Source organism: Perognathus longimembris, chromosome 28, assembly GCF_023159225.1.
Source record: "Perognathus longimembris pacificus isolate PPM17 chromosome 28, ASM2315922v1, whole genome shotgun sequence".
NCBI lineage: Eukaryota > Metazoa > Chordata > Mammalia > Rodentia > Heteromyidae > Perognathus > Perognathus longimembris.
The window spans coordinates 102,618,331-102,645,218 of record NC_063188.1 but is presented as its reverse complement, the minus strand read 5'-3'; the positions used below and the strand labels follow the sequence as shown (position 1 = coordinate 102,645,218).

Genomic DNA, 26,888 nt, shown 5'->3' with positions numbered 1-26,888 from the left:
ATTCCTGAGTTCACTCACTCAGGTAGTAGGTGATAGAGCCGGGATTTAAACCCAAGCAGTTTGACTCTGGAGCTGAAGCTCTTGCCCTACTTTTGGAAATGTAACAACTTCTGAGCTTTATTTTGTTTGATTACCATTTTCTTGAAATCAAGAGTGGTATATCTAAAAAAAGTGGTTCTGAGCTTCTAAAAGGTATCATACAATTAAATGTTACTAAAGAATGTTTCTAATTAGAAGCAGCTTTTTGCTTAGATCTTCTTTGAAATCAGAGTATGAAAAACAAGTGCATAGCTTAAACTTCTCAAATGTTTGGAGCATAGCCCTCTAATAATCAGATCTCTTTTGGTTTGTTCCTGTAAGTAGAAAACAATGATCTTGTTAGAAATCTATGTTTAGTTATTTGGAGCTCAATAGAAAACAGCATTTCTGATTATGTACATTACATAATCATATTTTTAAACACTTGAGATCATCTCTTTTGCTTTAGCTTTCCTTTTTGTTCAAATATAGCTAGTAGAAGAACTAGAAGATATGATTCACAAGCCATTATGTCATTATTATCCATGCCGGTAGATTTATATTTTACTTTAGGGATGTGATTGTAAAGCAGACTGTGGATGAATTCCTCTGGTAGAAAAGATTCATACTGCTTTTCACTTGCCTTTTTCAATGAAAATATTAAACTTTTTCATTCATTAGGAATGTGGGATCAAGGTCTATGTACAGGCACATCCTATATACTTGTTATTATAATTTGTTTTATTATATGTAAGTAATACTGAATAGAAACTTTTTGCTCTGTATTATTAGGAAATAATACATAATTTCTCCTAAAGTTACCCACTAATTTGCATTTTAATATCATTGGCTAGTTTCTTCAAGCACTTAGACACTGATTTATCTGAAGCAGTTTTTTTTTCAAAATCTGCTTGCTTTATTATCCATTCCTTTTAAATAAAATTTTGTTGATATAAAAAGATTTGCTAGGTCTAGCTCAAGAGAAAGCACAGGAGTGAACTTTAAAACTGCAAATTAATTTGCTAAACTAACATTTGTAAAAGCACCTGATATAGGAAGTCTTGCTGGATATTTTCAGCAAAGGAAAGGAGGCCTGGTCAATTCTAGGGAGCTTACTTTCTAGAAAGAAAAAGCCTATGACAGTGCTTTCTAACCCCGAGACTGTCACAGACAATCAGAGAATGACAATGTGAAAAAACCAAACAAAAACATTTCATTCATTTAAAATTGTAAATAGTCCTTTAACAAAATATTGTAGTCTTTATAGTAGTCTGTTGTTGTTGGTGGTTGTGGGCTTTAACTTGGGGCCTGGGCACTGTTTCTGAGCTCTTTTTTTTTTTTTTTTTTGCGAGTCCTGGGGCTTGAACTCAGGGCCTGAGCACTGTCCCTGGCTTTTTGCTCAAGGCTAGCACTCTACCACATGAGCCACAGCGCCACTTCCAGCTGTTTCTATATATGTGGTGCTGAGGACTCAAACCCAAGGCTTTGTGTATACAAGGCAAGCACTCTACCACTAGGCCATATTCCCAGCCCCTGAGCTCTTTTTTTTTACTCAGAGGTAATGCTCCACCACTTTGAGCCACAGCAGCACTTCCGGGTTTTGGTTGGTTAATTGGAAATACGAATCTTAGAGGTTTTCCTGCCTGGTCTAGCTTTGAACCACAATCCTCAGATCTCAGCCTCCTGAGTAGCTAGGATTACAGGTGTGAGCCACTGGTGTTCAGCTGCAATACTTTTTTTCTTACTTATTGTCAAAGTGATGTACAGAGAGGTTACAGTTTCATAGGTTAGGACTTGGGTACATTTCTTGTACTGTTTGTTACCTCCTCCCTCATTCCCCCCTCCCTCAGCTGCAATACTTTTAATTACAAAAATTTTCACATCTCATTTCTTTGCCCAATATTTTGTATGTTTTATTCCTTATTGGTCATTCTAGTATTCATCAGAGATACTTGGATACTTGAATGATCCAGCTCATTTATCCCATCCTTTTGGAGGATCTTTTTGTTAGATGTTAGAGGCACACATTTAAATGAGGCTCCTCTCACAGGAACTTACATATTGTACAGAAGTGTTCTACCACTGTGCCACACTCCTAGTCCCTGTATCTTCTTGTTCTGTTATTTATGACATGTCTTTTTCCTTCCATAATGTAACCTTCATGAGAAAAGAATCCCTTTGTTCTTTTCTGTATGTATTCACAGTGCTTAGCATAGTGCTGATCATCCAGTAGGAGCTTGAAAAAACTACTTGCTAATTTTTTTAAAGTACATAATGAATGAATAAATGATTAAGGCAAAGCATGATCAGATAGGAACAAGTATATGTAAAGGCTCAGTTGAGAAACTACAAATACTTAGATGTGACAGGATGAAGCGGGCTTTACTTTAGATGATAGGTGGTAAAGCATAGAATTAGAACTTCATCCTGAAAGTTTTGGGCTGCCAGCCTGTATGGTATGTAATACATCTTCCTTTCCCTGAATTCTTTTTTTTTTTTTTTTTTTTTTTTTGGCCAGTCCTGGGCCTTGGACTCAGGGTCTGAGCACTGTCCCTGGCTTCTTCCCGCTCAAGGCTAGCACTCTGCCACTTGAGCCACAGCGCCGCTTCTGGCCGTTTTCTGCATATGTGGTGCTGGGGAATCGAACCTAGGGCCTCGTGTATCCGAGGCAGGCACTCTTGCCACTAGGCTATATCCCCAGCCCCTTTCCCTGAATTCTTGACAGTGGAATGTATTTTAAATACCCATAATATACAAAACTGGTGACTTCACGGAAGTCTTCAGATATTATTTGAGAGGGTTTGAATATACTTAAGTGGAATTCTTATTGTTTCCTATGGGATCAACGTGTTTAGATTCTACAAATAACTGAAATTATGCACTATTGTCTTCTTGAACTTTGCTTATTTAACTTAACATTGTGACCTTCAGTTGTTTACAGGTTGTCTCAAATGGCAAGACTTCTTCTTTTTATGGCTGAATACTTACCCATTGTCTGTATGTGCCATACTTTTTTTTTGTCATTTTAGAAAGTCTTTATTGACCAAGTTCTGTTTAAAACTATTTCAGAAGAGGTTTGAGGGAGACAAACCAACATAGGAAGATGATGATGTTTCTGTAATTGATACCTCATTTTGATGAAACTCCTTGGTTTGTGGAAGACAATTTGGATCAGGTAGTAGGTAGTGGGATGTCATAAAGGCAGGTAACTATTGTTTTTTGTCCCCTCCATGAGTTAGAATTTCTGTATTCTTTCAGATAAGCAGATCATGATGAACTGGGATTTGGGAGTCTTTTTAAAATTATTGTTCGTTAATTATTGGGAGTCTTTTTCAATTACTATTCATTTAATTACTGTTCAATTAATGGGTGCTGAGTCCCTATAATATTCTAGTTACTGTGCTAGGATGAATGAGACACCATACTTGTTTTTAAGGGTGTGATCTGCAGACATCTGGTGCATCTTGGCCCTCTGCACAGTGACGGGAGATGCCAGAGCATCTGAGACTCTAAATTTCTGAGGTACTAGAACAGTTGCTACTGGTAGGAAGGATGAAGAAAAGTGAAAAGCCATCATCCTGCCCCCAGGGAGCTGCATCATTTAGCTGAGAGTAAAGACCCACCTAGAAAAACAAAGTGTATACTACAGGTTTTTTTTTTAACCCTTTCTGCTACTGATGGACACTTAGATTGTTTCCATATTTCTGCTGTTGTGAATAGGGCTGCAGTAAACCTCAAAAGGATTGAGATGTGATATATGTACAAAAATATACCCACTAGGTTTGGAGGTGTGGCTCAGGTGGTAAGAAGAGTTCTATGTTTAACCCTAGCACCACACAAAAAGCTAAACAAACACAAAAACTTTGTTCCAAGATTAGTCTGTTTTTTGGCTAGCTTTCTTGAAACATTGAACTGCTTGACATATACATACCATTGTTGTTTCAAGGACACTTGAAACTGCCACTTTGGGGAGTTTTTTTTTCCTCTTCCTCTTCCGCTTCCTTTTCCTCTTCCTCTTCCTCCTCTCATTTTGCTTTAGTGCTCAGAGTGGTATGTATAGATTGTCAAGCTTCCTATGTGGTGGATGTAAATAATTCCTTTTTCAGGCCTCTATGATATATGATCTAGTTCAACTCAGAAGACAATTTATTGTATACCTATCATAGGTAAGATAAAATGCTGGTACTTTACCATAAAGACAAACTACACTCGGGCTGTCTCTAAAATATTATGGTCTACTGATTTATATTTTATACTCTTTTTTTCCCTGTGGCAAGAGAAAGCAAGTTTGGCATATTCTAGTTTACTCCACAATGTATAATAAGATATAAAAGGTTTCCAACTCAATTAACTTTGAAAGTGAGTTTTTATGAAAAGCAAAATTATTACTACCTCTATTGAATGTATTTTTCAGTTTTCAATTTGGATGCAGCTATAGCAAAAAGAAGTAATGTGGACCTCTTTGCAGGTTCCAGTTGTCCCATTATGTTTCTTTCTCTGTATGTAAGCAGCTCATTTGTCAGAGGTGTAATCACACCGTTCCTGGAAGTAATTTCTTATGGTGGAGTTTCTGTTTCTCTTGCTGTACCAGTCTTTCTTGTCAGGTAGTTGTATACCTGAGGACCTTCTATCCAGGTAGCCTGAAGATATACAGAACATAATTTCTTTATTTTATTTTTTTTTTTTTGGCCAGTCCTGGGCCTTGGACTCAGGGCCTGCGCACTGTCCCTGGCTTCTTCCCGCTCAAGGCTAGCACTCTGCCACTTGAGCCACAGCGCCGCTTCTGGCCGTTTTCTGTATATGTGGTGCTGGGGAATCGAACCTAGGGCCTCGTGTATCCGAGGCAGGCACTCTTGCCACTAGGCTATATCCCCAGCCTCTTTATTTTGAACTTCAGAGTTTTATTAAACACATCTCATATAAAATCCAGTCATATTTCTAACAAATTGGAGAAAAAGCCTTGATGTGTTAGATTTCACTATTCATATCACATTTTTAAACAGAAAAACATAAAACGAGGGTGGGTAATATGGTATTTGCCAAAATATAAACGTAATAGATATTTTTTACGTGCATGCATAATTTATTAGCATCATGATGAGGACAGAATCAGACATTTTTTTGTGTGAAGCATTAATTTATAACCATTTAAACTCTACTCTTTCCAACTTCAGCAAAAAATAAACGTTTTTTCATGCTCATCAGCCTGGTTTTTTTGTTAGGGCTCTCCAGGAAATGGGGATCGATTGTTCTGTAGTAGCTATCTATGCTATTATTTGCTATCTGTACATTGCTTACCCTCAACTAACTGAAAAAATTAAGTATGCTGACTTCCATGACATCTGTACACTGGAAACATTGATCACAAGAAAGCAAAGAACACTATAATTCTTCCCTCACTTAATTATGGAATCTACATGAGGCTACCTATTATTAGTTCAACAAAACAATTTGTTCTCTTCATTTGGACAATGTTACTTTCATTTTTGTGTGCTGGTTCTGGGGCTTGAACTCTTGCCCTGAGCACTGTCCCTGAACTATTTTTTTGTTCTAGGCTAGTGGTCTTTCACTTCAGGCACATCTTCACTTTTGGTGGTTAATTGGAGATATGGCATTCATGGTGGTTCCACTGATTGTCCAGCCGGGGCTGGCTATGAACTGTGATCCTTGGCTCGCAGCCTCCTGAGTAGCTAGGAATATAGGCATGAGGCACTGGGCTGGACCATGGTGGGTTTTGTTTTGTCTTTTCTTTTTTTGGTACTGGGGATCAAACTCAGGATATGCACTTGCTAGGCAAGTCCTTTGACACTGAGCTACATCCCAGCCCATGGACCATGTATTTTTAAAATTATTATCAGTCCATAGTTTTAAGCCTATATTTGGTAGTACTTTTGTCACTGTACCTAAATGTGTATATATTTAATACAGATAGTAATTTTGGAATTGCTGGCAATATATCTTTGATGAATAAATTGATTTTTCTCTTCTGGTGTTTCTTCCATGCCCCTAGGAGAAAGAATAGCATGAATGCCACTTTGGTTGTTTTTTTTTTGTTGTTTTTTTTTTCCCACCAGAGCTGAGGTCTGAACTCGAACTCGGGCCTTGCACTTGCCAGGGAGGTGCTCTTCCGCTGAGCTAAATCCGCAGCCCCATGAATGCCATTTTGGAGGAGGATTTCCTTTGGAAATTAAAGGAAAAATGAAAGACAGACCTTTCAGGTTACAAAGCAGTATGGGAAAAAGGCAGTATTAGAACAAACAAGTTGTCAGTTATATGTTGAAATTTACTAACATTTCTACCTCATAAATATGATGGTTGGGGGATGGAGATTGGGAGAGTATGTTGATGTAAAACCAAAAGTAATGGAAGCTTATGCCACATTCTCCTCCTGGAAGTTGTGGAAGAAACTGCTTGCAAATTTGCTTTATTACAACTGGATTAGCATCAGTGGAAGGAAAAAAAATAGTGTGGGTTATGTAGAAAGTCCTCTTGGGCCTCCTTTAGCTTGTGAGTTGCTTCTAAGAATTCCAAAGGCACTACCCGCCCCAGGGAGAGCAAGGGAAGCTGTGTTGAGGAGCAAGCTGATACCAGCACTATAGATGGCTGCAAGGGATAGGTATAATGCCCTTACAGAGTGTAGATGTCTTTAACACCAGTAAAGCTCAAAAGGAGCTTATCCAAGTGGATAAGGCTTCTGAGCTTTGAGCCACTAGAGTATACCAGAATCCATAACCCCCAAAGGATCCAACCACTGCATCAGGCTACTGTACAGAGTCCAGGCCTAGACGTATATAACATTCTTGGAGACCTAATAGCCCTTGCTTTGCTACAGTGAAACTCTTACTGCTTTACTTACATCAGCTTCCATCTTGTTGAAGCAGGGAAAGGTCTGAAAAATCTGAGCATTTATTTACCTGAAAGAGAATATAAAGTAGGAAGGACTGAACTACAATAGAGTTCAGATTAAAATCAAGGTGAGTGATTTAAAAGCAAGGCTAAATCAGTTACAGAAAATTGAAAAGCTATAATTTCTTGGTATAGTTTATGTTTAGTGTGTTATAAATTACGGTCCTGATACAGCACAGTAATCTTTGAGGACATATTTTATGCATTTAAATAACAATTTTGTATTCTTCATTCACAATTGAATATAGCTTAAGTCCGATGATTGTTTGATTGAGGTTGTTGATTGCTGGTATTTGGCATACCAAATTATTGCTATCATGTTCTCAATTACTTGATCACTACAAGTAGAGCTTTCATTGTCTCATTATCTCCTTATTGTTATAAAATAAGGGCAAAATGAAATAGTACCACAATTGTACAGTAACTTCAGTACAGATGTGATAGTTAATATTACTGAAATGAAATGCATTCTGACAGGCATAATATGATACAGTCTTTGAAATTTTCACTGCATACCAAAGATTGAATCTCATGTATCCAAGATTTAAGGGCATCTTTATATAAAATGTGTGAACATATGAGTTATATTAAAATCAAGTATATCTCAAATTGTATGTGATCCATTTATATGGAGCTTGATTGTTTTAAAAAATTACCTGTGGGCTGGGAATATGGCCTAGTGGCAAGAGAGCTTGCCTCGTATACATGAAGCCCTGGGTTCGATTCCCAAGCACCACATATATAGAAAACAGCCAGAAGTGGCACTGTGGCTCAAGTGGCAGAGTGCTAGCCTTGAGCAAAAAGAAGCCAGGGACAGTGCTCAGGCCCTGAGTCCAAGCTCCAGGACTGGCAAAAAAATAAAAATTAAAAGATTACCTGTCGGGCTGGGGATATAGCCTAGTGGCAAGAGTGCCTGCCTCGGATACACGAGGCCCTAGGTTCGATTCCCCAGCACCACATATACAGAAAACGGCCAGAAGCGGCGCTGTGGCTCAAGTGGCAGAGTGCTAGCCTTGAGCGGGAAGAAGCCAGGGACACACAGTGCTCAGGCCCTGAGTCCAAGGCCCAGGACTGGCCAAAAAAAAAAAAAAAAAAAAAAAAAAAAAGATTACCTGTCATTCTCCCACATTTTCCATTTTTGTTTTGTTTTCCTTAGATAAGAGTCTTACTGTATTGTCCAGGCTGTCTTCAAATTCACAATCCTCCTGCCTCAGCCTCCTGAGGAGGTGGGATTACAGACCTGCAACACCATACCCAACTCCCACTTTCTATGAAAAAAGAGTTGCTTTTTTTCCCTCTGTCCAAAGAAGTTAGCAGAAATTGTCTGCATATCTCACTTTTCATGTTGGTAACTAGATTTTAGTTTTTGAATATTTCATGAATTACCTAATCTGTAATACCAACACAGGGTAGTAAATCTGTATTTGTTTGTAACCATGAAGTGAGTACTTTTAAGTGATTAATATTAAATCATTCTTATTACGGCATATAAAAATGTATCTAGTGCTCACTTTGGCAGCACATATACTAAAATTGGAATGATACTGAGAAGATTAGTATGGCCCCTGTGTAAGAATGACACACAAATTCGTGAAGCATTCCATATTTTGCTTCTTTTCCTAACTTCAAGATTCAGAAAAAAAATGTATCTAGGCTGGAGGTGTAGTGGTGGAACACATAGTTAGCATGAGCAAGGCCCTGGATTTAATTCTTTTGTGTGTGTGTGTGACAGAGCCTTTTATTATTTATTTATTTATTGCCAGTCCTGAGGCTTGAAATCAGGGCCTGAGCACTGTCCCTGGCTTCTTTTTGCTCAAGGCCTGCACTCTGCCACTTGAGCCACAGTGCCACCTCTGGCCTTTTTGTATATATGTGGTGCTGAGGAATTGAACCCAGGGTTTCATGCATACGAGGCGAGCACTTTACCACTAGTCCATATTCCCAGCCCCTGAATTTAATTCTAAGCCCTCAAAAACAAACCATAAAAGATGTACCTCCTTATGTGCAATAAGAAGTGTCATTTTCAACATATAGTTCAATGTGAGCTAGTTCCCTTACTCATCCTTTGACATTATCAGCCAGTGTCCTTTTTGTGTTGAAACTAATCCATTGTAACAGTTACTCTGAGCCATATTAGAAGTACTTTTTAAAAACGCTTACTTGGTGTGTGTGTGGGAGGGGCCTGTTTACTCAGCTATGGAGTCTGAAACTTGTATATATATATATTTTTTTAAACTCATCTTTTTTTTTTATGGTACTGGGGAACCTAGGATGCTGCACTTGCTAGGCAAGCGCTTTGCCACTGAGCTACATCCCAGCCCACTTGTATGTGTTTTTATTCTTAACATTTTTTGGCACACAAGTGCTGGGTTCAGAGCATTATGGAATACCTTAACTTTTAATATGGAATTAAAAGTAGTTTAAATCTTACTACTAAGTACTGTGTAAAGTCTTAAGGAGATGGAGATCAAGTTACTACACAGCATTGTAAGCATTTATTAGCCAATCTCCTGACTGTTTAGTCACTAGGAATGTCTCAGGTGGTGTAAATGTGAGATATTAGTGTTTTGTAAATCTTCTTCATTTTTATCAGTTTAGGGGAAATCTTACTAGTTTTGTCACAAAATTGAATAAAGGTGATAGTGAAGGAGAATTAGTCTTATTGTTTCAGGTAGAAAAATGCATTAGAGAATTATAATTTTTAAATTTAGTAAAGCTTTTGATATAACATGTATGTATTAGCAACATAATGAATTCACCTGTTTACTGGGTACTTGCAAAAAAGAAATTTTTGACATAAAGCAATGACAGTTTCATTTTGCATTGCTTCTTTAATGTCTACAGGAGGCCAGAGTAGCCAAGTTGCAGGAGGTTTCTGATTCAAAAAAATCAGAGTACTATAATTCTGAATCTCAGCACCCTCATTTCTAAAATGAGTATGATATGATCGTCCTCAGAACAGTGATTTGAGTATTAAATAAGATTATCCATGACAATCACTTAGCATGAGACACTAGTCAGATGTTATTAAATGGTAATAATAATACAAAATAAATTTAGGCTCTATATTCATTTATAAAGTCACAGTGTCCATGTTTGTAGGATTTTGCTCCATCATTGCATATAAAATATGGATTGACATTTAAAATACTGTAGTTAGTGAGTGGTATTTTGTGGTATTTAGATGAAGAAATACTTCCCTAGGAAGAATTTCCTCAGGCAGTAATTAGGGAGCTAATTGTAGAGTATAACCTCTGAAATGGCTTACTCTATGAACAGTAGAATATAATTCAATCAATATTTTCTGTTTCATGGTGCATAATGTACATCTTTACCTAGAGAGCAAAACATTTAAAACAACGACTTCTGGTACTTCCTTTACAACATATGATCAGTTTCAGAGTAGGATTATATAACTGCATTTTTAAAACGAGAGTATTTTTTTTTACTGCTAATATCAATTAGTTGCTTTGTTAAAATCTTAAGGGAAAATTTATATTGAGAATAAAGCATTGATTTGAGTGGTATAGACAGTAACAGTAGTGAGTTCATGTTACAAGTTTCTGTCCAGTATGGTTAGTTAGTTATTGAGACTTAATTTTTGTGGAGTAGAGATCTTGATACTGGAAGAACCACAGACCTATGGATATTTTCTTAGTTACTCATAACATTTATTTTTTCATTCTCTGATTTTTCTTTCAGCTAAAAAAAAACTTACCCTGGAAAATGTTAAATGCCTCTATATACTTGGTTAAATGCCTTGATATAGTTTTTTTCATTCATAGAGTAATAGAATCCAGGAACCATTTTCTAAAACTTATCTAGCATTTCTTGTTTTATTACAAAATAATGTAATTTCACTTTTGTGGTAGAATTAAGGATGAATTTGTTTGTTTGTTTTGCCAGTCCTGGGGCTTGAACTCAGGGCCTGAGCACTGTCCCTGGCTTCTTTTTGCTCAAGGCTGGCTGGCACTCTTCAGCCACAGCGCCACTTCTATATATATATTGCTGAGGAATTGAACCCAGGGCTTCATGTATACAAGGCAAGCACTCGTGTCACTAGGCCATATTCCCAGCCCCAGGATGAAGTTTGAATTGTCATTAATGGATTACAGATATATGTATTTTTATCGCATTCTTAGTTTATTGCTTAAAACGTTAAGATTTAACTACCTCATTATTTAAATAAAGCAAGTACCAAAGACTGAAACAAGAACCAAATTATGCCTATCTTGCTAACCACACCTGGTGACATTCTGTTGCAAACATTGTGGGGGCAATGGTATGCTTTTGTGAATAAATTGAATTTAAAACACAAGTTCTTCAGTTATTTTTCATGTATTTTTCTTCTTTGTCCATACCTATATTATGTATAATACCTCAGGATGGTGGTAGAACAAGTAATAAAGCTTGGCCTATCACTTCCTACCTCTTAATTAAATACCCATGAAGAAATTTGAAAAGAAAAATCAGAAGCAGTTCTATACATTAAAAATTTGAAAAGGTGGGGCACAGAGGGGGATTAAGGTACTAGAATAGAAGAGGTAAACTTTTCAAAGTACACTGTGTGTCTCTATGGAATTATCACAAAGAAACCTTCTTGTATTATTAATATATACTTTAAAAATCGAAGATTGTTGGCAAAGTCCAGGAAGAATATATTTCATTGACAGAATTTGACTTAAGATTCAGTTGGGTTCAAGATGAAAATCCTGTCATTTATCGCCCTTGGTGCACCCCAAAATACCTAAAGGAAGTAGGAAAAGACTTGAACCTCTCTCTCACAGAAACCGAATATCAGGCAACCATCTTACCAAAAGTAGTTGAATCGTTCCTTCCCTACTGATTTATATTAGCATCTGTATTCCCAAATCATTTCAGAGACTAAAATGTGCCAAATATGGTAAGGCAAGAAATAGGAAAAGTTTGAAAGAGGTATGTAGCATCCATGGACAAGTGTGTGTGGTACAAACAGGCTGTTCTAGGACATGTGATCTCTATAGTCTACACAGGAAACAGCAAGTGACATATACACCTCCAGCTTGGGCAGTCTAACCTCAGACCAGTCAACCCCAATGAACAGAGTTTTTCTAGGAATCCAGGTTTTGAAATCAGGCACATCAATCTATATTTGAAGTTTAAGTGGTAAAGGAAATCTAACTACCTTTCTTTGCTGCCAAATGCCAGCTCTGCTGGATGTCTTTACATCTTAGAATGGATGTGATTTAGAAAAAATGAAAGAAATAGTGAGATAGAAGTGGTACTGAAGGTTTAGAAGCAACACCTATTGCAGAAAATACTGTTTGGGTAACAACCAGATGAGGTTAAGTCCTAATGTTGTCTTGGCAGAAAAAGTTACCTGTATTGGAACAATGACTAAATTGATTACACAGTTCTTTTAAAATTATAGTACTAAATACACCAGATATCAGGGCATTGCTGTCCTTTTAGAGCCTTGTATGTTCTTATTATAATTTTATGTTAGAAATCCTCCATTCTTTTATAGCCTTTTCATTTACTTTCTTTTGGAAAAATAATATATGGATTTTTGCAAGACACTTTATTCCTATCCCCTTTAAAGTTGCTGTTGTAATAAACATGTAAATTTACAGTGGTGATTAAGTGGAAATTTCTAGGGCTTTTTGGTACCTAGAAGCTTACAGTGAATCTATAGGACTGTAAGATTCTTTCCCTAAAATTCTGTGCCTGCCACTTGCTATGCATGTTTGAGGACGTTAGATAGAAGGAAAATAGAGGTTCTTCCTTTGACAGTCATTTATTCTGATGAAGCAAAAATTAATACAACTCAAGCACTCAAATATGTGAAAACTGTTAGAGAAAAGGTGGTATTAGCTTACAGAAGCAAACTGAATATGTAGATAGAGATAAAATATAATAGTGCATGTGTATATAATCATTAATTACATTGAACAGCCAAAACTTAATCTCAAAATAAATATGTTTAATGAAGTTATGTAAGAAGATCAGGATCTATAAAACCATTAATTAAAAAGTTTAAGGTCCCAGTAATTTAAACTAGTTCTTCTATAAGAACAGACCAGTAGTCTTCACTAGACTAGAAAACTCTAAAAGCAAACCTAGAATATAGATGATAGATAGATAGATATGGATGCTAAGTAAGATATAACAGAAAACTAAAAATCCATGCCAAAAATTGGTCCAGTACTTAGTAATTGTATTAATTCTACATTCCCTTTTCATGTCATATATTAAATTACAAGCAGAATAACATTTAAGGAAATAACTCATTAAAATTTCGAAGTGCATGAAAATAAATAAAATGTCAACCATGTTTGGCACTGGTTGTAGGCTTGATGATATATACTGCTAAAGGTAATTGTAAAATGATGTATTTTGTGTTGTGTGCACTGGTACTGGGGCTTGAAAAATGGGCTTATGTGCTGTCCCTTAGCTTTTTTGCTCAAGGCTATTAAGCTTCCTACCCCTTCAGGCTGTTTTGGGGTTTGTTTTCTTGCCAGTTGTGGGGTCTAAACTCAGGGCCTGAGCACTGTCCCTGGCTTCTTTTTGCTTAAGGCTAGCACTCTGCCAACTTGAGCCACAGCGCCATTTCTGGCCTTCTCTATATAAGGGGTGCTGAGTAATTGAACCTAGGGCTTCATGTATACAAGGCAAGCACTCTTTCCACTAGGCCATGTTCCTAGCCCCTTGACAGTGTATATTAGGAGACTTTAGCATTCGTAACCTTAGAACCAATTTTATCACTACAGAATTTACTCAATGGAAATAAAAGTGTAGATGTTGAAGTATGTTCACTAACAGACTGGTTAAGTAACCAACCATTAAAAATAGTGCTTTTAAAGCTTATTTGCTGGCATGTCAAAATGTTACTTACATAATATCAAGTGAAATAAAAATACCATACAAGAAAATACATGATATTATTCATATTTTAGACAAATTTACTAGAAGAAAATATTCCAAAATGTTAACAAGGGTTATGTGAATATTTTTATGTCTTTTTTATACTCACTTTGTTCCTTTTTTTATCCTGCACTTTTGAGTAGCCTGAAGACATTGACACTTGCGGTGTATGATTCATGCATGTTCTGTTACCATCTGTGTTCTTTGCCCCCTTCCTTCTTTCCTTTCTCCTCTCTTTTTTGATAATGTCTGAAGAGTAGTAAAGAACAATTTTGGAACCAAAAAAAAGGCAGCTAGGAATGAAGATTTCTGCTACTCTGTCCTTTGTACAATTGGGATCCCTGGTTGGAAAAACATTGGAAAATGACTTTTCTTCTCCCTCTTTTTTTTCCTTTATAGGAGACACATGAAATTGTGGCAATCAAGAAATTCAAGGACTGTGAAGGTATATATATATTTTTTTCCCTTTTAAATTTTGTAAATAAAGCATAGACTTTCTGGGACTTCACTGTTTCTAAGGTTTTAAAGTCATAATTTCAGGAAGTAAACATAGCTTATTATTGGGCTTTGCTTTGAAGCATTTAGTTCCTTCTTTTTGAATCTTTTCATATGCCATGATTTGAGAACATTTAGCTTGTGTTTTAGGATACAATCAGCATTGACAGTCTTGCTCCAAAGGCTACATAGGAGTCATATTATCCGTGCTAGCTCCAAATAAATTAAAATGGAAAGAGTGGTTTCAAGTACATACTCTGCAGTACATAAATAATGAATACCGTGTGAAAGATTTCAGTATTTGTTATTAGCATTTCCTCATATTTCCTAGTCAGAAATATAAGGATTGGTGGAAAGCAGTATGGAGGGGTGATTTTATATTTAGAATCACTCATAGTATTTTTTTGAGGGAGCAGTACTAAGGTTTGAGCTCAGGGTCTCGTGCTTGCTAAATAAGTGTTCTGTTATTTAAATTATTCTTCTAGTCCCTTTTTACATAATTTCTTTTAAAGATAAAGGTCTTGCTTTATATCTAGACCAGCCTGGATTGTGATCCTCTGTGTTTTGTCACTTGGATGACAGGCATGTGCTACCTCCCCCAGTTTTGAAAGACTAAGATCTTCTGCTGTCTTATTAAAAGTAAAAAATATATCCACAAATCTGTATGAACCTTTTTTTTTTTTTTTTTTTTTTGGCCAGTCCTGGGCCTTGGACTCAGGGCCTGAGCACTGTCCCTGGCTTCTTTCCGCTCAAGGCTAGCACTCTGCCACTTGAGCCACAGCGCCGCTTCTGGCCGTTTTCTGTATATGTGGTGCTGGGGAATCGAACCTAGGGCCTCATGTATCCGAGGCAGGCACTCTTGCCACTAGGCTATATCCCCAGCCCTGTATGAAACTTTTTTGACTAGGTACTTAAGCTTGAACTGGGGACCTGGGCACTGTCCCTTAGATTTTCTTTTGCTCAAGGCTGGTGCTGTACCCCTTGAGCCACTGCTCTACTTGAGACTTTTCTGATGGTTAATTGGAGGTAGTAAGACTCTCACAGATTTTCCTGCCCTAGCTGGCTTTGAACTATGATCCTCAGATTTCTGCCTCCTGAGTAACAGTATTACAGGTGTGAGCCACGAGCACCCGGATTGTATAAAACATTTTTGAGACTACATTTTAAGGTAGATGTTAGCTAAATAGATTCTTTTTATTAAGGATAATTCATCATTATTTAAAACGAGAACCACAGTGTCTTAGAAAATAAAAGATTAATTATATTGGGACACCAAGCTAAACAAGTTATACTAAAATTGTAAATAAATATATAGTCAATATAATTTGGGTTATAATAGTAACTGTGTGGTAGTTAGGAAAAGCAAATGCTATTTTTGGGTTAAGAGATGCAGATCTTACAGTAAAATTGTACACTAGGCCAATGAATGATTTCTACAATAAAAAGTTATCAAAAGTATATTTCTGCTGGGCATCAGTGGTTCACACCTGTAATCCTAGCTACTCAAGAGGCTGAGATCTGAGGATCACAGCTGAAAGCTAGCTGGGAGAGGAAAGTTCACGAAATTCATATTTTCAATTATTTACTAAAAATCCAAAGAAGCCAGAAATGACACTGTGATAGATCACTAGCCTTCCGCACAAAAAAGCTCAGGAACAGTGTCCAGGCCCTGAGTTCAAGCCCTAAGACTGGAACACACACAAAAAGTATATTTAAGCTAGGCACCAGTGGCTCATGCCTGTAATCTTAGCTACTCTAGAGTCTTAGACTTGGAGGATCACAGTTCAAAGCCAAAGTGAGAAGAAAAGCCCCTGAGACACCCATCTTCACTTAGCCAGCAAAAATGCTGAACTAGAGAAGTAACTCGGATAGTACCAGCTGTGAGTGAGAAAGCCAAGTGACAGCACTAGGCCTTCAGTTTAAGTCCTACTACCAGCACACACAGAAAAGTATATGCAAAAGGCTTTATCAGTTTTTTTTCTTTATTTTTCTATCTCCATCTCTTTCAGGTCTTTATTCTCTAGTTGTTAGCTGATATAATTCTGTCAAATCATATTTATCAGTGTCTTTGTCTATAATTCTTTCAGAAAGAGTTTTTTACTCTCAGGATAGAAAGAGGGAAGAATACAAACTTGGGATAAAGCTCAGTGGTAGAGTGCATGTTTTACATGCAAAGGCCGCAAGTTTGGACTGGGAATGTGGCTTAGTGGAAGACTGCTTACCTAGCATGCATGAAGCCCTGGGTTCAATTCTTCAGTACCACATAAACAGAAAAAGCCAGAAGTGGTGCTGTGGCTCAAGTGGTAGAGTGCTAGCCTTGAGCAAAAGAAGCTCAGGGACAGTGCCTAGACCCTGAGTTCAAGCCCCAAGACTGGCAAAAAAAGCCATAAATTCAATCCAAAAAAATTTAGGACTGAGAAATTTAGTTTGTTTTTTCCCTCATTTTTAATGTTGTACTTCTGGCACCTCATCATAAATTTGGAGTCTCTAACACTGAATTGTTAGTGATTCTCTAAATGGCAGTATTATGAATTTACCCATTAAGATAAGTCACTACAAAGAAACATTAACTAGTAAATACTCTACCAACCAGATGTCTCTGTTGAATTAGGTTGCTCATGATTTAGATTTATGGAGAAAATAATGACCACAGACTATAAAATATTAGAGATTATCTGGTTAAAAGGTACATTACAGACTGTACAATTACTTATTTAGCTATAATTTCCTACCTTTTTGGCAACTCCAATCTTTGTCAGTGAGATTTGATAGTCAGTTAAAACCTATCACTATTGGCATATGTGTGTCTGCTCTCCCATATTTATTAACTAATCCAAGAGCACTGATTTTTTTTTAAACTGTATTTTTTTGGTCTTTTCTTTTTTGGTACTGGGGATCAAACCCAGGACGTTGCACTTGGTAGGCAAGCGCTTTGCCACTGAGCTACATCCCAGCCTAAGCACTGATTTTTAAAAATAAATCCACATGTCTATTTATGTACCCAATGCATGTTAAAAACTAAGGGGCTGAGCATAATTATATCAGCTAGCAAGAGAAAAAAGTGCTTGAGAAACTAAACTTCTAATTGATTTAAGTGAAATGGATTTAGAACAATAAGAATTAAAAATGTACCTTTACTTTAGGAAACATGGTGAGAATTTTTAGCCTTTTGACCCTTTTGTAGTTTTCATTCTTTCCTGAAAGTGTAGATAATGGGACAAGACGTGATCCTCCCCTCTCATTGGCCTTGGTACATGGCAAGGAAGCTCACTCTAGGGAGCTGTATAACAGTCCATATTTAATATGGAATGTAGGTTCTATCTGTGCTTTTATATCATATATTCTGGTGCTGCTTATGTTTCCTGTAGATTATTACTATTTTTCTTTATTCATGTCCCAAATGGGTCTCTTTCAAACCTCAGGGATTCTTAAAATTTGGTGACTGTTTTGCACTTTTTTTTGATTTCATAAATTTCTGCTGCACTTTCACTGGCCTTCACATCTCTGAAGGTTGGAGAGCTCTTATCTTTTTGGTATATAAAATAGTAGCACCAGCATTCAAACTTCCCTGGCCACATTAATGGCCCTGCTGCTGCTGCTGTTCCTTCTTCAATCAAAAGCCAGAATCACACATGGTTACCCCTATGGTTTTGTTCAAGGATGGACTGACTTTTCTTTTACAATGTATCTGTTTAAAAGTCTGTTTGGGGGGCCTCTGTTGCTGTATAGAATGCCAAGTTTGTGATTTCATAAAGTAGGTTACAGCTATTCCTGGATTCCTTTCCCAAGCCCACAGCTCTTTAAATATAGTTACAATAGAGTTTCTGCTAATCTTTAGAGTTTTCTTTCATCACTGAATCTTTGAATTTCCTTTGCTCCTATGAGCTAGCTTCTTAAAATTGTTACCTTTTATTTTGGTGAATTTCTCTTGATTTTTAGAGGTGTTAACTTGCCTCATCAGTCAACCTGTAAAAATAGGTCAGATTTTTTTGGTTTGTTCTTAATCCTTTTCTGTAGCATGTCACTTAGTCCTCACTCAGTGAAATCATAGATTTATCTGCCCCTAGCTTTGTCAGAGTTGTTCTTGCCTTCATTAAAGGCCCTCAGTGGAAGTGATGACAGGTCATCCAGCCGCACATTAGCAAGTATGGTGTACAAGTGCTTCTTAGCACTGGAAGAGACCTAGAGAAGAATCCAAAATGCCCTCAGCCCAATTAACAGGTGAGAAGATGGTATATGATTAAATGGGACTAAAATACAGACCCTGAAACAGGCCTGACGTTTACTTCCACCTATATTTTTCTGCTTAGACACTTGTCTTCAGCAACAAGTCTAGTGGCTACCTCTAGTAATACAGTCTGCACTTGAATTTGGGTGTTTGTGACACAGTCTGCAAAGCTCAGTGTTCCTGAATATTACCCAAATCCCCACATATGCCTCAGGCTATGAGATAGAATGTGACCCCCCCCCCCAGTATACTCACCCTGAGAAAGCTAGCTACACTTCTAGCCTTGTTTTTCTTTCCTTCTGAACTGGAGGAGCTAACCTACAAGAACCCACAAGGACTGTGTCAACTAGGAGACAGTGACTTTTTGCCCATTTCAGTAGGCCGTGCTACCTACCACCTCTTAAAACTACCTCATTGAAATGCTTTCCTACTTTCTAAGTGGAATGTGCATTTTTCCCGTTATCTGATCATTTATTACCATGATTTTTAAAATCATAAAGTGTAAAGCAGGGTGAGAACTTTAAAAGCCCTTAGAAAAAATATATATGCTGTTCCTAGTAATGATGAGTGCACATTTTGCTTGCACTTCACCAATTACTAACTTAATTTCCTGCCTATTTCCAGTCATTACAAACTAAATGTTGAAGCACTTACCACAACTTTAATACCTAAGACAAGCATTAAGAAGCCCCCAAAATGTTGCTCAGTCGAGGTTGTTTTGGTACTACAGGCTAAGTGATTTAGTGCACTTCATTTGGAAAATGCATTAATCATTTCTCTTTGTTATCATTGTTAAGTAAAGTCAGTCAATTGTCTATATGTAACAATTACCAAAATTCAGTGAGGCTTAGGCTTATAATCAGTAGGATTTTAATAAAGAAAATATATATAATTAGGTTTAGAAAGGTCATAGGGTTTGTGGACTGTACATTTGTTTTATTTGTTCTGGTATTAGGATTGAACTAAATCTTACTCTCACTCATCTTTCTTGCTAATGGCCAGCACTCCATCATTTGAGCCACACCTTGAAGATGGCATTTTTTACTGGTTAATTGGAGATGAAATCCCACAGACTTGTCTGCCCAAATTGACTTGAACCTCAGTCCTGCAGATCTCAGCCTCCCAAGTCACTAGGATTACAGGCATGAGCCACTGGTGCACGATTGAAGGACATTTATTTACTATTTTACTGATGAAAAATTAAGTGCCCTGCCCAAAGTTACATGTCACAGCACTAGTTACTTACAAGGCTAGGTCCAAAATCTAAATCACTTTTGTTTTATGCCAAATGTTCTTTCTACAAAGGCCTTTTTTGTGGCAGGTGGTGTTGAGGATAAATTGCAGAGCCTTGTGAACATTAGGCAAGCTAAGCTACATCCTCAGCTCTACTAAGGCCATTCTGATTTGGTCATTCTGAGGTTTGTTCATTAGCAAAAGTGAAACTGTCACTGATCGAAAATAATACAAAGCACTCTTTTTCATTAGATTTTCATGTGCCAAGCATTTGATTAGGGAAGGTTTATCAGCTAATTTTTGTAGAAATGTTGTACCTAGCTCCAACGTAGCTTGTGGATGTATTTAAGAGCGTTGTGCACACACACATAGGCATATGACCTAACTACTGTGTTTTCTGAATCCTCCCTTTTCCATAGTCACACACTATAGAAACAGTCAGGGTCAAAGGGAATTAAGCCATAGTAAATTCAAGTTTTCATATCACCTCATATACACCCCTTTCAAAATTCTCACATGTAAGTCAGTGTCCATTGTTTCCACCCCATTACCACTTCCTTCCACATTTAAAATGACAAGCTAGCTAATATACAAGCAAAAAATCTCCAGTCGTGTGGGAATTATTTTCTACTCATATCTTTGGGCTAGACACAGTTCCAGATGGTTGGGTATATATTGTCCAGAAGAACTCAAAAGTTGTTGATTTAACAGTATAGCTACACAGGTGATAAACCAGTCAGCCACAAATACATAAGTTGAGCATTCTCAATCCAAAAATTGAAATGCTCCAGAGTACATTTTTAAAATCTGACCTGATGCTACAAGTGGGAAATTCTATATTGTCACCATGTGACAGGTTTTAGTAATAACATGCATACTAAAAATATTGTATAAATTTGCCTTTGGGATGTGTTTATAAGGTATATATGAGACATAAATGAGTTTCATGTTTAAAATTGAGTCCTAATATTAAAATCACACTGTGTACATGCATATATTTCAAAAATCCAAAAACACTCCAAAATCTGAGCCATTTTTAGGGATACTTTGCCTGTATCAAGAAAAATGGTGAGCCATTCTATGGATGAAAAACTCAGAGCAGTATTGTAAGGAATAGAGGAAGGACTACTTGCTTTACAGTTTGTGAAATATCTTGAGGAGTGATACTTAATACAAAACCTGAAGGAGTCAGCCTTTCAAGGGCCCTAGGTAGAAGACTGAGGGTTCTGGGCACAGGAGACTAGTGCAAAGGTGCTATGGCTAACACAGTTTTGGGCTGACTAAGGAACTGAAAATATAAGATGAGGAAGTAGAAGAGGAGCATGAGATGGAAGATGGACAAACAGATACTTTTTGGGAATATTGGTAGAGGTACCCAGGCTGCAGCAGCTGGGGCTGCTATAGCATTCCAACAGTCATAGAACACCACCAACAGATGTCCCATCACAGTCCTTTAAGCCACTTCAAAACATCCCCTGCATCTCTTCCATTTTTCCTTCTGCCACATGAGCTCCCCTGTCATGTTCTTTCTCTAGATGAGGTAACAGTTTACTATATCTACTGTTACTGCCTTTCCTCCTACTAGTTCTTGTCTTCTTATATGCAATATCTGGGTCCCTTCCTAGTCAATGTTCCAGCAATCTCCAACAGTTTCTGGCTGAAGTAGAATACCTCCCTTATGTAACCTGTTCCCAAAGGTGTATTGACTTTTATATTCCATTTGTTATGGATATACCAGTGCTTTGAAACTTCTATTACAGTATCTTCTTTAAATTCAGTTTGAAAGGGCATTTACAGAGGGAACTGGAATAGAATATAAGCTGAGAAGTACTCCTTAATCTGCATTTAGAATTCTTCCTCTCCCTGCCCTTTCTGCATTGACTTCCCCTCCCCTCTTTTCTTGACCGTTTTTTTTAAAGCAGTACTAGGATTTAATCCCAGGGCTTTGCACATACTGGGCAAGTGCTCTATCACTTGAGCCACATTGCTAGCCCTGCATTCAACCTTTTCTGTCTAGTATACCTTGCTTAGTAAACATGTCTTCCTAAAAGGCATAGGCTTTCTAACCCCTATCACCAAACTATAGACTTGAAGACATGCCTGAAACTGAGAGTCACATGACTTACCTCTCAATCTAGGGTTCCCTAAACCTTGAGGCCAAATGTGCTTTAGAATTCATAATTTTGAGATTTTAGAATGGAAACATGGCATATTACATAGCACCTTATAATTAAGTAGTAATGACTATTCCTATTAAGTGCGTTAAACAAAGACCACACCTGGTCTTATGTCAATGCAGTTTTGCCTTTAAATGAATTTGTCACAAATTTAGGAAAGGTTTCAGTTTTTTAGACTCGTTTGGTGATTTGTACCTTCATCATACATATGAAAATGTCTACTGCTGTCATAAACACTCATATAAAATGAAATACTAGCTCCGCACTTCCCTACCCATTCGTCCATTGATGTTAATCTAACTTCTGTCCTTCCTCCATGTCTGTGGAGTTGTCACAAGTGAAGTTGATGGTATGGACGAGTAGATACTGGTTCAGCATCAGTTCTCCATCCCAGAACAGCTGCTATCCCATCTGGGATGGACAGATGGACATGCCACAGAAAGGCAACAGGAACATAACAGCAGCTGTTCAGGAAAAGGATCAGACACTCTCAGAATTCCCAGCAATTTGGCTGTCAGTTGCATTGTGAATGCTTGGTGCATGACCTTTGCTCACTGAGGTGAATAAAATGCTCCTTTAAGCCAACCTTTAGACACCAACTGCTAGAGACTCTAGCTGCAAAGAGGTTCTTCTGCACACTTACATGGGTTGATTCTTAGGGCCCTTTAACCACCTTCTTCCCCAGGATAGAGTATTAGAGTTAAAATGATAGCAAACACATATGTTGTGTCTATAAATCTGTGTTTTTATACACATGCTTTGTAACAAGGAATATAAGAAAATAAAAGCAGAAACTCAGGGTCATGCTGGTCAAATAAGCCTTTTCTTTCTTTAAGTTTCTTATTCTTGATCCTTTCAACAAGAAAAATGTGTAATTTAACATTCCACTCCTGGGCCTCTTAAGGAGAAGTACTCAAAGTGGGAGGTGAAATTGGGATGTTTTCAATGTTCTTAAAATTCTTTGAACAGTAGTTTGAAAGCTCTAATTTTTCTGTTTTCACCATTGTTTACATTCCAGAAAATGAAGAAGTCAAGGAAACGACTTTACGAGAGCTTAAAATGCTTCGCACTCTCAAGCAAGAAAACATTGTGGAGCTGAAGGAAGCCTTTCGTCGAAGAGGGAAATTATACCTGGTATTTGAATATGTTGAGAAAGTAAGTTATTAATTGCCATCCTTCTGGATCTTTTATTTAGGTCTATTCGTAACATTGCTAAACAAAGTATTATTAGTTAGTATGACTTGTCAATGAATGTATTCTTAATCTCAAGACTTTACAATTAAAACATTGCTCATAGTCATTAAAAAGTCCTGAAACAGATTTAGAGAGGCTTTACAATTTAACAGTACACAGATAATTGTACTCTTAACTGCATTGTGCTGTGGCTTCTGAAGTCTCAGAATCTATCTCTAACAAGTGATTTCTAGATTTGATTTATTTACATTAAACTTGGTGGTGTGGGATCATAGAGATTCAAGCCAGATCAAAGCCAGCACAGGCTAGGTGCTTATATCAGACCTAGGGTAGTGAGAGAGTCAGTCAGTGTTTTGTGAACTGCCTGTGCTTTGGCTTTCTTTGAGGGAAGCAGAAGATTATACCACTGGTAAGGGATTGGGAACCTAAGAGAAAAGAAGAAAACATGCATTTTTTTCCAGTTGTCTGCACACTTGTCTTAGCACTTAAAAAGAAACAACAAAAATCAACTTACTTTTTTTTTTTTTTGCCAGTCCTGGGGCTTGAGCTCAGGGGCCTGAGCACTGTCCCTGGCTTCTTTTTGCTCAAGACTAGCACTCTTACCACTTGAGCCACAGCGCCACTTCTGGCCTTTTCTATATATGTGGTGCTGAGGAATCGAACGCAGGGCTTCATGTATACGAGGCAAGCACTCTTGCCACTAGGCCATATTCCCAGCCCCCATAATCAACTTACTAATGACAATCTTAATGGAAATGTATGCTCCAGTTATCAGTGTTAGGTGTCAGAATGTCTTCGCAGCTGACTTGCAGCTGTTGGTTTTGACTGGTTAGGATAATAGAAGCTGGAGCAGAGGAGCCTTTTGAAGGTTTTGATGCAGAGTCTATTGGTGACTGCTGATTTTCTATGCTATTAAAGTTGAAACTGAAAAGATTAGGCTTGCTGCATATCAACTTTCAGATGCTTGCTATTCCTTGAATGACAAGGTATCGTTTTCATTGTCATCAAATGGAAACCAGTGTTGTCAAGGTGACCACTAATGCAACTTCAAATTCATTTAGCCATTACAGAGTATTTTTAATAAAAATAGTACTATCATTACTATTGAAACTGGAAAATATGAGAAGGCCCTTTGTCATTTTAAGCCACTGCTTTTACATTTCTTTTCCAACATTTGTTTTATTTTTTCTGTATTAAGTATTCCCCCAAGGTACTTTTGATATCAGAATGAAACTAAAGTTGTTGATATTTTTAAAGATGTAAGAAAAAATATTGTTACACTAGAATCCCAGAGATAATTTTTTACTTGTCACAAGTACATAGTTTGCCATTCTTACTGCCAAATAATAAAATGTGGAAAGTATTTTCAGTATCTCTCTTTTTTCATTTCTGTCCTAATGATGGTGATTGTTCTTGGTAAATAGCAATTTAGTGTAACAAATGGAGAGATACCTCTGTGTATTGTTTCCTCACTGGGAAAGGTAATTTCAGAGATATCTCTGGTAGGATGTGACAGAACTGCTACCATAACTTCAATCTTCTGGCCTTATTCCTGGGCTTCTTTCCCTGCCCCTGTGGTTCTTAGATGGAAGGTAACCATCACACCTGCACATCAGTGGCAGTGCCTACCAATCCACGGTGAGTCTTAAGAGGGCAAGGAGAAAGACTCTATAAAATGTAGAAGGTTGGTAACAGAGACCCATGACTGCAGTACCTTAAACAAAATGGGAGTTTGTTTCTCCTTCACATACAAATAAAAAGGTAGGCAGCACAGAACTGGATGGCAGCTGTGTTCCACAATCATGAGAGCAGTTCCTGCTGGCTGCTTCTGCCATTTTGCTCCACTACTCCTGAGATGTGCCCCTTGTCTTTCACAGTATGATCTTCAGATGTCACATCCCGTTGGGCAAGATGTAGTAGTTGCATGGTCACACTAGCTGCAAGGCAGAGCACAAATACACTATTCATTCTGGGCAGCTAGGTCTTCGATTGAAAACTGTATTTTCCTGTGGAGTTAAGAAAAGAATGACTATGGGAGGAGCAATATTTATACTGCTAAAGAACCTACAGTACATTAAGCGAGGGATACCATTTTTCAATATATTACAACGTCTTCTTGTTCTTCCTATGCATTTGGCACCTCATGTATTTGTTAATTTGGAAAAGATGATTCAAGTGGAAAAACACAAAAGATGATGCATACGTTCTTTAAACATTTTGCTTTACTACTCTATAGAGCTAAGTCAAAGTCTTTTGCATGTTGCCTTTCTAGTTGAAATTCTGATTGATCTTTCTTAACATGTTATAAATGCATATATTAATGCATCTTTAAAGTGAAGCCAAAGCTGAAAATCACAGAGCAGTCTTGCTAAAGAGTCTTTCAGTATTTATGCTTAGCACTGCTAACACCAGCCCCTTTCCAGTGCTTTATGTGTTTCTTACCCTTGATTAGACATTTGTGGCTTCCTTTATTAGGTATTTATTTCTAAGCAAACTTTATTTTCTTGTGAATGGTAACTCTTGTTTAAAAAACACAATTTCATTGGTTGATTTGTTTAGATATATTAAGGTAATAAGTACACCTGTTATAAATAGGTATGAAGATAAATACAGTTGATTTTTTTTTTGTTTACAACACTATGTGTTAGAACATTAGTATTCTGATTGTAGGAATCCTTTATGCTCTGAAAATTATTGAGAATCCCTACAACTTTTTGTGTGGCTTTTATCTATTAATGTTTCTTATTTAGAAGGCCATATTGAGCAGTATAAAATATTCATTTGAGAGGCTGGGTTGTGGCTTAGAGGTTGAGCACTTGTTTAGCATAAGCAAGGCCCGCCCTGGGTTCTATCTTCAGCACCCCTCCCCTCAAATCATTTAAAAATAGAAACAATAAGCCATTTAATGTTAACACAAATAAGTTTTGAGTCAGATATCCTTCTAAATTAAAAATAAGCACAAAAGCAGCTCATTCAGCCTGCATCTCCATCAACCAAGTGCTTTGCTTGGAACCACAACTAGGATTCAGATGGCACATGTGAAGCAGAAATGCTTTATGTGAATTTTATCATGCAGATTTTTTTAAATGAATACTCAAGAATTACAGTGTAGCAAAGTAATTCTTAAGAGTTTCATCAAGGGCTGGGAATATGGCCTAGTGGCAAGAGTGCTTGCCTCCTACACATGAAGCTCTCGGTTCGATTCCCCAGCATCACATATATGGAAAACGGCCAGAAGGGGCGCTGTGGCTCAGGTGGCAGAGTGCTAGCCTTGAGCGGGAAGAAGCCAGGGACGGTGCTCAGGCCCTGAGTCCAAGGCCCAGGACTGGCCAAAAAAAAAGAGTTTCATCAAGGACATCCTAAACTAAAATTGCTGTTTTTTTTCTTTTTTTAATGGAGAGAGCTAATTGATGATTTCATTGCCTTGAATCATGCTAATGTGTTAGGAGATCAGTCATTGCTGCTTTGTACCATCAGTACAAATGCCAACACAGAGGAAAAGGCAAATACCTGAGTGTTACAACTGATGTAGTTTGGCTTCAATGGTCCTTTGCAATCTCTAAGATCCGTGTAGATCTTCAGCCCACAGTTTGAGAACTGCTGTTCTGTGTAGTTACTTGAAAACAATAAGCTATTTTTCTTATTTAATTTTATTTATTGTCAAGGTGATGTACAGAGGGGTTACAGATACATACGTGAGGTAGTGAGTACATTTCTTGTCAAACTTGTTACCC

General features: G+C 37.4%; 1 protein-coding gene and 1 non-coding gene across 3 annotated transcripts in view; both read left to right on the top strand.

Moving 5' to 3' along the window:
• Cdkl5 (cyclin dependent kinase like 5) overlaps nucleotides 1-26,888 on the top strand; it is a 103,129-nt gene that overhangs the window by 25,182 nt on the left and 51,059 nt on the right. For both annotated transcript variants that reach the window (XM_048336330.1, XM_048336331.1), the window contains 2 exons: nucleotides 14,227-14,272; nucleotides 22,979-23,115. In XM_048336330.1, the coding sequence (XP_048192287.1) occupies nucleotides 14,227-14,272; nucleotides 22,979-23,115 (183 nt within the window). The remainder of the gene's footprint in view (nucleotides 1-14,226; nucleotides 14,273-22,978; nucleotides 23,116-26,888) is intronic.
• Nucleotides 8,428-8,534, top strand: LOC125344339. The gene has a single exon (XR_007209478.1). It is a non-coding gene; the product is annotated as a U6 spliceosomal RNA (small nuclear RNA).